Here is a 12,242-nt window from a genome sequence, read left to right as displayed (position 1 = left end):
CACATCAAATCTTCTTGCAACAGCACGCATGGTTGTGCCATCCTGGAGGAGTTGGACAATCTGCGCAACTTCAGGAGGGTTAGGAAATCGCCTCATGCTCCCAGTCGTGATAATGACTCTAGCTAAAGCCAACACTTGTGGAAAAGCAGTTAAAAAAGATCAAGAGGGAGGAACTTGAAATGGCCTCCACCTGCAAAACCAGTCCTGTTTAGGGGACCATCTCGTTGTTGCCCCTCTAGTGCACCTGTTGTTAATTCCATCAACACCAATGCAGCTGAAACTGATTAACAACCCCCTCTGCCACCTACCTGACCAAAACCTTATCAGAAAAGTCTAATTGAACTCATGCCATACCCTGATAAAAAACTGTTCCTTTAATTTTTTGAGCAGTGTAGTTATTTGATATATAATTTATATATCATTATATGGGCCTGTGGAATAATCTGAACTGCAACTGACGACGAGTCCGGCGGCGCGGCACACACGCGGCATTGTTTACAAAAAGGACGATGATAGATTTAATGATTTGGAGTGACACAGATATGAAGGTGTTATTTGTATTATAGTTATTTGGATAACTGTTAATGTTACGTCAGGCCCGTTCTCAGCTCTTCGTTTGTGTTTATGTCACGTTAGCATAACGTATAGCTTAGCCTGTTGTGCGATTTATACTCCGGTGCGACTTATGTTTTTTTCACTTTATTGTGCATTTTAAGGCTGATGCGACGTATATTCCAAAGCGTTTTTTAGTCCGAAAAATACGGTAATTAAACATTAGAACACCTGCGGTTTATAGTCCCGTGCGGCTTATATATTAACAACACAAGATTTTCCCCGAATTTTAGCATCAGTTTGGAAGTTGAAAATTGGTTCAGAGGTAGATGCCAAAAAAAGCGAGGCTCCGGTTCGTACCTCGAAAAGTTCGTAAGTACAGTAATCCCTCGCCACTTCGCGCTTCATCTATTGCGGCCTCGGTGCATTACGAGTTTTAATGAAAACAAATATTGCGGATATATTCGGTGCATCGCGGCTTTTTGCGGAGTTACTTGGCTTTGTCTGCCCATATGACTTTACAGCACACTATTGGCTGGTAGAGACGACAACACCAGTGGGAACATGTTGATCTGTATCCTTGCCGCTGATTGGCTTAGAACTGTAAGAGCAATTCTAACCATGTTTTATCTCAGCCTACCGTAGTCGCGCGACGTAGCCACTCTTCCACTTCGTTCACGTCAGCAGAATCGGCAGCATCTCTGATTTGCTTTTCATTTTGTCACAAACGAGGCAAGACAACCAAATGCAACACGGGCTCACACAAAATTTAAAGGAGACAAGGAGGGCTGGAATGCCGGCAGAGCATGTTGACGAGGCAAGCTGACAAGCCGGTCAGCGAGCTTACGTTGTGCGTCATCCAAGCAGAAGGGCATAGCAAGCTTTTTAAAGCTGTTTAAAAAGTGTTTCAAAATACAAACACTTCAAAATACAAAACAGTGTTTAAATGTAAAATAAAAATTTTAAAAATGAAATTATAAAACTCTTGTTATAACAGCAGACTAGCCGTGACGTTTACACTTTAAAATGTTTAAAAAGTGTTTAAAAATATAATAACATGTTTAAAAATAAAATTATGAAAGTCTTGTGCGGATCCCCTCGCACTGGTCCGCGGGGGCGCGTCAGCCCGTCAGCCCCTCAGCACAGCGTGAGCAGAGCAAGGCCGTGACACATTTACACTTTAAAAGTCTTTTGTGGATATTGTAACAATAGGTTTTTTCTACATCGCGGATTTGCATCTAGCGTGGTCTTTGAACCAATTATCCGTGATAAACGAGGGATTACTGTATAGGCGTTCGTAAGTAAGAGGTACCACTGTACGCAAAAGTAGCGTAGCGTTACCCCCTTGACATTATCTGACGGTAATGTTAATAAGCAGTGACAAGAGACACCAAGGAAACCGCTGTAAGTGAATCCACACAAAGTGTCTGAATTAGTGATATATATCCAGACTTAAAATCTGCGTTAGTAATATCTGTCCATACATAATGTCAGACCATCTGGACAAAAACTTCATCAGGCGTCAGTCATACAGGTGACAAGACCACTCTTGGCAAGACTTCTGACCCAACCTAATTAACTTCTGAATGCCTCACACCATGGCTCTGGCTTGCTTTATTAGTTGAGAGTAGCATCAATTTTATACCTGATGATTTAATTGGATCGCCTCAACGTAAATTATTTTCCCTGGTCATTTTTCTCATTGACGGAAATGGAGAATAATCCATGCAGATTCAATTTAATACGTTTGTTTTTACAACCACCAAGCTCCCAAGGAATGCAAGACATTTTTACAATGCAGTGACGGTTAATCATTGCTCAAGAGGGGGTGTAGAAAACCGTTCAAATACACCAGTCTGTGAAGTGAAATCCGTTGAAACCAATGGGAGCATCTGTCCTAAAGTTCCTCTCTGAGTCGTTTCTCCACAAAAGTCCCCAGAAATAAAGTAGATACGATTAAACCTACATCAATTTCAGAATAATTCAGTTAAGACCTTTATTAGTCCCTTTAAGTGGAAAATGACATTGTTTCATCAGCAACAGTGGATACAAGAAATAGAAAAATGCATGTAGGAGAAGGCAAGTACATCACACTATTTACAAACCAAAATGTTAATGCTGTAATTCAACCTACCAATATTATTATTACTTGTGAATTCAATAATGACTGCTTCATTGAGTCTAAGCATGTCTCCACAGCCCACAGCAATACTGCTCACTAAAAGACGTTGAGTCAATAGAAGAGCATGATTGTAATTTGGGTCTAGAAAGTCCCAGCCGACTTCCAGAGAACCTCTATAATGGCAGTGTCGGAGCCAATTTCTTCAGCTGTGGATGAGCATGACAGTCAACCACTTCCTGTGGCTAAAAGCCTTGACGATCTGAAGAGTCTGCAAGGCTCTCGAAAGCTTCAAGCCAAGTTCTCCAGTCAGGTCAGAGAAACAGTATATTTGTTCGTTTGTTTTAACTTTTCCCTGTTTAGTCGAATGTTTTTCTATGATTTGTGGTCTTATAGTTAAGCCAAGATATTTTTTTCTGTATCTTGATTTTTAATGGCTTCAATAGTACTTTAAATACTTTTTAATGTACTTTGGATCAGGAAAAGCACATTAAGTTTGTATGCCCTATATAAATTAAGCTGTCTTGCTTTTGCCCTGCAATGTCAGGTATGACTAAATTTTCTAGCAAGATCAAAACCAAAAGTTGTATTTTTAAACTTTTGAATGACTGAATTTATAAATTCTTGTTTCAAATACTAAGATTTAGGTCATCTACAAAGTCTCTTTACAAACTATGGGACTATGGGAAAATAGCTTCTGTATGTTTTCAGGTCCCATTACCAGAATCAGGGGTGAGGGTAAAAATTTGATAAAATTGTGCCCGAAATATTCTGGAAAACATAAGGTTTATTACACATGCAAATGTTGCACATTAGCGAGTACTGATTTCACTAGGCAATTTCCCTTAACTTTAGGGTGTTTTCAGATTTAAAACTTATTAAAGATTAAAGAATTAAAGATTCAGTAACCAGGGAGAGACAAAGTATAGCGTATGTTTATCCGCATTTTTTGAGGAATTTTAGAGATTTGTAGAAATCTTTTTCTTTTTTTTCCTAAAAAATTAATTGTAACTCAACAGCAAACTAAACTATGACCAACTAAATGAACTAACTAATTGCGATGGTGATAAAGCACTAACTTGAAAATTCATATGAAGGTACACTTAAATCTCGATTTTTACACGCTTCAATTCCACGTGACTTTCTATGCGGTTTGGTCATGGACCCCACGTTTTGTGGCAAATACATTTTCAAGTAGTATTTTAAGTGGATAATATAAGGACCGTACAAAGCTAAATGACTTGCGCGTAAACCTTAGTGCAGTAGTTCTTAACCTTTTTGGAGGTACCGAACCCCACCAGTTCCATATTCGCATTCACCGAACCCCTCTTTAGTGAAAAAAATGTTTGTTTTCAGTCAAGACATAAATGTTTTTTACTGGTGCCCAAAATGAGCCGTGCATGAACATCACCTTGTTCGAAGAACAAAACCAATACATTGCCTGAACTCACAAACAATTACATACCGTCAAATCAGTGTGACTTCTGCTGTTGCCTTTGTGAGACCAGTTCAGATATCACGAATTTACACGATAAATCAGGTGTGTTCAGACCTTCGCAGTGGAGGCTCTGCCGAACCCTTGAGACCGACTCACCAAACGCCTAGTGTTTGATCGAACCCAGGTTAAGAACCACTGCCTTAGTGCTAGTGAGTTGATGAATTTCAGTGAACAATTTAAAGGCGTTTGACACTAAGAAATTCGGACTGTTTGATCTCTGTGACTGCTTTATTCATTAGAGTTATGGATAGGGTAAGGGTTATCCATTCCCAACATGGTACTGTGCAGTTAACTGTAACCGGGGGTCTTATTTTGGCAATTACAAGACTCAACACAGCTGAAATACAGATATTAATCAAACTGTACAACATTGGCCCCTTTCCCCATAAATACCGCAATGTGGAGGTACATCTTAATACATTGTATGCAATTGTTTCATTTTGCCAAAATATATGCACTGTTTTTTGACTGATGAAAAAACAAATAATTGTCATCATTTTTGTCCTTGCAGCGGAAGGACCTTCATTTCTGTGAACACTCACAAACACCTCCGGGCCTCAAGCTCCCAAACACTGACAACAAGCTGATGGGAATCAAACCAGATAAAACTGAAATTCCCTCTTGGGAACCTCTTACCTGCAAGAAAACACAATCAGATAAACTTCTCATGCAGATAAATCACCACAACAGTAACAGTTCAGGCCTTAAACTACAAGACTCATCCAGCCCTGGCAATATTACCATTCCTCGCCCTCATGGAAGAAAGAGTGCTGAATTCGGAACTGTGTTAGCACCACTTATTGGCCAGTCTGAATCTAAATCATCTAATGAGGAGAGAACAAAAACAGGGTGTAAAGAATTTCAAAAAGCCCTGAGTAAGACCACAGACATGTTCAATGTTGCAGAGGATCACATGGATTTGATAAGCCTTCTGGATCCCTTTAACAAGTCACCACAGACTAGTTCCGCGTCAACAATGGATGACATGAATATTGAGATGTTTTCATCGTCTTGCAAAACAATTCCTCCTAGATCTTACCCAATGATCCAGCCTCCTTTTCAGCCACATGATCACATATCACCTACTGTCTTTACTCAGCCAGTAAAGATTTCACTCCCTCAAATACAATACATGTCAGGTGGGAGAAGAACACCTTTCAACACAGTCTATGAACCACCAATTGACTCTTACCCCCACAATCCAACCCAGCCGCCGTCTTTCCCTGCAGTCTCTGAGGTCTACAAACAACAATTACCTGGCAGGCCCACTCTTTCTCCCAGTTATCGAATGGGGAACTCTTCCTCATATACCCCACTGCTTCACTCATCAACCAGCAATCATGCCATTTCAGGACTGACCAATTCAAAACCTGTCGCAAGCACTGCCAACACTCTACCAAGGCTGATTCAAATTGAAGAAGACATCCAGAAAAGTCAGGATCTTTTTGGCGATCTTTTGACGATGATTAAACCAACCACACCTCTTCAAAATAGCATAGATCAGCTCCAGAAGAGATGGGAAACATTTGACTAAAGCCTTTCCTTAGACTTATTACTCTGGCATAGCCAGATGTTTTTCATTAATGCATGAGAAACCTCTTTAGAAGAGCTTGAAATATGGTATTATGCTGAAATAGGAATCAGTACATTTGCATTTGTTCCTTACACGAAACTCAAACTGTGATCAAATATGTTTGTATGGAATATAAGATGACATATTAATAAAACACCACATACATCAAAACCTACAGTATGTTCATTTTTAATTCTGTATTGACCTCAGTAACCCCAAATTAATTAGAAACACTATGTTTACATCCATTTAGTAACCCTTTGCATACCGAATATTGACACTATTCAGGTTTATAAAGGCTATATAAATGTGCTACGAGTCGAATATGCTCTTCTGTTTTTCCAAAACACAAATAACCCCAGGGTTACCCCCTTTTCTAACAGTTTGTATATAGAGTACCGTTTTTTTCCGTGTATAGTGCGCCCCCATGTATAGTACGCACCCCTAAAAATGGCATGCTGATGCTGGAAAAAAGCTTGTACCCATGTATAATACGCACCCAATTTTTATGAATTTTTAAAAAAAAAAAATTTTTTTTTTTTTTTTAAGTCCCAATGATCGTCACACACGCAGGGAGGCAATGGGTCCCATTTTTATAGTCATTGGTATGGTCTTAACTAGGCTGGATGTAATTTTTTTTGTTGGCGTTGATTTCTCCGACTGCCCGTAAACGCACCACCGCGCTCCGTGCGCGCACGGGACAGCAAACGAGCAGGTGATCGAGCAAGCGTCTGATACGAGAGCATTGCGGTCGCATGGAGCGTGTTTGAAGTGAACAGCAGAGACGAAAGGAACAAGGCAAAGTGTTGTGAAATAAAATATTACCTGTAATACGGATTTAGGTAGAGAACTGAACTCTCACTCTTTATATAGCTGACGTGTCTTGCGCATCCGTTCTGCGCATCTGTAATGGCGGCCTCCGTATGATATCCGGTTTGCGTGTGTGCGCGTGTGCGCGTGTGTGCGAGAGAGAGCGAGAGAGAGAGCGCAAGAGAGAACTCTCAACCGTAGCACGCCGCCGACCGCCCAACTGCACCGCGCTGGTAGCATTATTGTGACAGAGCCGTCGCTGAAATTTAGAAGATATTTTTAAAGTCCTGATGTACTTTCTAATATTTAAGTGGACCTCAGTGCGCACTGCGCAGGGAGCTTAATTTGGTGCGGTCGCGCAACCGCAGCGCGCCGGGCGCTCACTGTCGCATTGCTTAAAGAGCGCCTTTGTGTTTTAGGATGAACAGCAGAGACCAAAGGAACAAGGCAAAGTGTTGTGAAATAAAATTTTACCTGTAATACGCATTTTGTTATTTGCTGATTGAAACTGCTAATTAAACTGTGAATTGAAACTAATAGGAAGAAAACAACTCTCGCTCTTAATATAGCTGACGTGTCTTGCGCATCTGTTCTGCGCATCTGTAATGGCGGCCTCCGTATGACGTCCGGTCCGCGATGGAGATTAAAAACAAACAATATTTGACAATAACAAACCCTCAAGGATTGCACCATCGCATCAAACGATGTGTCGTCAATTATGTATTTTACTGACTAAGTGTGTTGGCCAGGATGGCTGAATGCGATGCGCGATTGACAACAAACAAGAAGAAAGGTGAGTTTTATTTCGGGGGAGATTTGTCATGTCTCGTCCCCAGTTTTGCTATGTGTCTAGGTTGCCATAGTTTCTGTTCGCGTCGCCCCTCTCTTCCTGTGTCACCTCAATCGATGTAACGTGTTTTGTATCTAAGTCCTGTCTGCCCCTCGCTCACCGTTGGATCATTGCATGTGTTACTGTCATTCTGTTCCTGTCTTTGGTAATGTCACCCTGTCTTTTTGTTCCACGACTTTGTCGGTCAGTCCTGTTGTTGGTTTTGTTGTACCATGACTTTCTTTAAAAAAAAAAAAAAACTAAAAAAAAAAAAATTAAAAATTTTTTTTCTTTGTACCCATGTATAATACGCACCCCAGATTTTAAGACAATAAATTAGGTAAATTTCGCGCACTATACACGGAAAAAAACGGTATATAAACTGTAAGTCCATACGTCTAGCGCACCGGTGTTAAACTCAAGGCCCGGGGCCCAGATACGGCCCGCCACATCATTTTATGTTGCCCGCGAAGACAAATTGTGCATCAAATTCGTGTGTCATTACTAGAATTGCAAATTGTCTTCACTTTTAACAATATCTTTTTTTTTTTTAAATATTTGACCAGTTTTTACCCATCTGATTTGAAAACGAGTTATTTGTCCGTTTGTTTTGTAGCTTTTACTGTATATAATATGAGGTGCTCATACATTTATTTGGGTTGACAGTCATAATGGCCCTCCGAAAGAATTTATGACTACAATGCGGCCCGTGAAAAAAATGAGTTTGACACCCCTGGTCTAGCGTGAAACTTGCTAGAAACACTGGCTAGAAACACTGGCTGGATTCAATATGTTGCATCTTTGCAATGTTATGTGTTAAAACATTGCAATACATAACAATTGCCTAGCAGGTGATATTTTTAAAATTTTCCTTGCATGAGAACTGAGACCACGTGCCGGACTTTGAGTATCAACTTGAAACAACATAATGTCTCCTGATGCCTCCATACAAATAAGCGTTGCTTGTGCAACTGCATCAAGCCAAATTGAATAGTATGCTACCTTGGTTTTTCTCCATAGTTTCTCATCAATCACGGAGATCATATGAGAGTTTGAGATTCTTTATCCGCCATCCGCACAATCTTTCGTTGAAATCTCTCGTCAATTTTTCCGTCCACATCTAGGGAGGTTAGCCACAATGCCATCCATGGGCTTCAAACTTCTTGATGACAACGTGCACAGTAGACACAGGAACATCCAGGTCTTTGGAAATGGACTTGTAGCCTTGAGATTGCCCATGCATGCTCACAATTTTGCTTCTCAAGTCCTCAGACAGTTCTTTGGTCTTCTTTATTTTCTCTATGCTCAATGTGGTACACACAAGGACACAGGTTGAGTCCATTTTAACTGGCTGCAAGTCCATTTTAACTGGCTGCAAGTGTGATTTAGTGAATGCCACCACCTGTTATGTGCCACAGGTAAGTAACAGGTGCTGTTAAGTACACAAATTAGAGAAGCATCACGTGATTTTGTCAACCCTTTTTTATGTTTGGTGTGGAATTCTATCCAACTTGGCTTTTTGACATTTCTTTTTCATTAAAGACAAATACAATTTAATATCAAAGCATTTGTAATTGCAATCATTTTCTGGGAGAAATTGACCATTATAGTCGCTCCGGAGTATTAGCCATAAAATGCATAATAATGGAGAAAAAGACGTACCGTATTTTCCGCACTATTAGGCGCACTTAAAAACTTAAAATTTACTCTAAAAAACACAGTGCGCCTTATAATGCAGAGCGCCTCAATCATCAATTGATGAATTTCTTGATCCATACTGGTTGTACACAACGCTCTGCCAAAATGTTTCAGTACATTTTAGTACGACTAGTAAATTACAAGGCCGCATCGCTTCCCAGCATTACGGCAACTGTGGTCAGGGGGCGTCACTGAATAGCTGTTGTACCCACGAGGCTATTTCATTTCAAAATAGGCTGTTCCGTTAATGTTTTTGAGTACGTTTACGGATCAATATCCAACGGAATCATAAATAAGCAGCACCAATGCGTTAAATCAGTCTTTAGTCGGTTCCGATCACTTTTATGGGAGAAAGTTTAAGAAACGTGATTGTTTACAGGGGGCTGCCACGACACTTTGCTGAGGCTCATGGGAGTCTGTGAGCTGAGGCTCATGGGAGTTTGCGGGTGGCTAATGCTATAATGATAGCTGCTATAGGCACGAGACTCTTTCATTTCAAATAGGCTGCTCCGTTAATGTTTCAAGTAAATTTACGGATTGATATGGAAGGGAAACATAAGTTAGCAGTACCAATGTGTTAGATCGAACTTTAGTCAGTTCTGATCATTTTATAGGAGATAGTTTGAGAAACGCGATGGTTTACAGGGGGCTGCCACGACACTTTGCTGAGGCTCATGGGAGTCTGCGAGCTGAGGCTCATGGGAGTTGCGGGTGGCTAATGCTATAATAATAGCTGCTATACGCACGAGGCTCTTTCATTTCAAACAGGCTGCTCCGTTAATGTTTCTAGTAAATTTACAGATCTATATGGAAGGGAAACATAACTAAGCAGTGTTAGATCGAACTTTAGTCAGTTCCGATCATTTTATAGGAAATAGTTTGAGAAACGCGATTGTTAACAGAGGGCTCATTGGTTATTGGCTAGTAGATGCATACCACAACCCTAGTCAACCTCAGTTTGTTGCAGTATAGCTTCTATTTTATGTGGCTTTTAATCCAGTGCGCCCTATATCTGAAATAATTTCTAAAATAAAAAATTTAATGAGGGTGCGCCTTATGGTGCGAAAAATACGGTATATAAGTCACACCAGCGTATAAATCGGATTTTTGAGGGAAATTTATTTGATAAAATTCAACACCAAGAACAGACATGTCATCTTGAAAGGCAATTTAAAATAAAAATAGAATAGGCAACAACACGCTTGATAGGCCGATTGAGCACTCCAAATTGCCCCTAGGTGTGAGTGCGAGTGCAGATGGTTGTTCGTCTCTGTGTGCCCTGCAATTGGCTGGCAACCTGTTCAGGGTGTCCTCCGCCTACTGCCCGATGACCGCTAGGATAGTCTCCAGCACGCCCGTGGGGACAAAGCGGTACAGAAAATGGATGGATAGGCAACAACAGCCTGAACGGTACGGTATGCCCAGTGACGTGCGGTGAGGTTCATGACTGGGGAGGCACTGACGTCACACACACACACACACACACACACACCCCGGTAAAATTTGTCCGGCACCCAACCGTGTCACAAAAACGTTTGGGGAATGCTGCTCTAGTGTGGCTTATTCATTATTTAATTTGAACTATTTTTATCAAAATCTTATACCAGCAGTCTTCACACATAAAAACACTCAATAAAGCACATGGAATCAAAAACTTGTTTTTGATCGTGCGTACCACTCTGTTTGAAAAGACATGCTGCTAAGTCCCGTTGTCCGAATCAAACCTTTTAACTCTGGAGTTGCTCTTCCTTTACTGATGACCTCCTGCTTCGATCGAAAATCCATTGTTGAAAATCGTTTGGATATGTAATCTTCCATTGTAAAACGAAATGTAAAAAAAAAAAAGAAACAAATGGACGACTGCTCCTCAGTTTTTCACAGTAAATTTGAACTGGAGATCTCTTCTACACGTAGGCGCATGAAGCATCACTAGCACCCCCTGCCATAAGGCTGGGGAACCTTTTTTCGTAGCCTCCGTAAGGTCTCTTTTCAAAGCCGTTTTGTTCATCTGAAGAAACACGACGTTACAGACAAATGACAAAAAGCACAAGATATTATAAACACCAGCTTAACTACAAAAATTAGTTAATATAGCCACAGTGTTTGAACACTTAAACAGCGACATAGAGACAGGCAGCGGTTCAGTCTAACTGCATAGCCTGTCAGCATAGGCAGCCGTGTGATTACGCAATCCTCAGAGGAGGCAAGGCAGGAAGTTGCCTCCTCCGAGCGACTCTTCTTCGGTTTTAACATAACTATAAAAAATCAGCGATTTTGGTTCAAAATGATACAAAACTACTGAAATTAAAAAGAAAATGACATTATAATAAAAACAATTGAATTTGTTTTTTCCCCCTTTCATGATGGCAAGGGAGGCGTAGCTAACGTTACATAAACACAAACGAAGAACTGAGAACGTGCCTGACATAACATTAACAGTTATTCAAATAACTATAACATAAACAACAAGTTTATCAAACCATCCATGTCACTACAAATCATTAAATTTATCGAAATCTTCGTCCTTTGTGTTACTTATAAACAAGGCTGCAACTGGTACTTACGGAAGTACATGCGGTGCTGACGTCCGCAGGTTGAACTTCCTGAGCTGTCTCAGAAAGTTTAACCTGCCGCGGGAGCTGCTGAAGACCTTCTATACTGCCATCATCCAGTCTATCCTCTGCACCTCCATCACTGTCTGGTTTGGATCGGCCTCAAAACAAGAAAAGCACAGACTGCAACGGACAATCAGGACTGCAGAAAAAATCATTGGAATCCAGGACTTGTACCTGTCCAGGACCAGGAAATGTGCAAGTAACAACTCTACAGACCCTTCTCAGGTTGCAGTCTGTTCGAACTACTCCCCTCTGGATGGCGTTATAGAGCCCTGTACGCCAAAACCAGCAGACACAGGGACAGCTTCTTCCCCCAGGCTGTCGCTCTGATGAACTCACACCACTCTTAGTCTCAGAGTCGTTGCTGTGCAATAACATCTTGCTCTCCACACCTTTTCTGAATTGTCTGTATTATGTGTACTGTGTCTACTCTGCATCCATTGCAGCCTGGTCATCCTAGAAGAGGGATCCTCCCATCTGTGGTCTCTTTTCAAGGTTTCTCATTTCCCCTAGTTGGAGTTTTGAGTTTTTCCTTGCCCTCCTGGGAG

General features: G+C 40.9%; 1 protein-coding gene across 1 annotated transcript in view; it reads left to right on the top strand.

Annotated features, from left to right (window-relative positions):
* Positions 1 to 5,913, top strand: part of LOC133163713 (DENN domain-containing protein 1A-like) — a 146,439-nt gene extending 140,526 nt beyond the window's left edge. Inside the window, 3 exon segments of the mRNA XM_061293881.1 lie at positions 2,752 to 2,883; positions 2,885 to 2,984; positions 4,681 to 5,913. Of these exon segments, the coding sequence (XP_061149865.1) occupies positions 2,752 to 2,883; positions 2,885 to 2,984; positions 4,681 to 5,703 (1,255 nt within the window). The 3' untranslated portion in view covers positions 5,704 to 5,913.
* Positions 5,914 to 12,242: the final 6,329 nt, after the last annotated feature.

Source organism: Syngnathus typhle, linkage group LG12 (genome assembly GCF_033458585.1).
Source record: "Syngnathus typhle isolate RoL2023-S1 ecotype Sweden linkage group LG12, RoL_Styp_1.0, whole genome shotgun sequence".
Taxonomy (NCBI): Eukaryota; Metazoa; Chordata; class Actinopteri; order Syngnathiformes; family Syngnathidae; genus Syngnathus; species Syngnathus typhle.
This window is presented reverse-complemented; position numbering and strand designations above follow the sequence as displayed.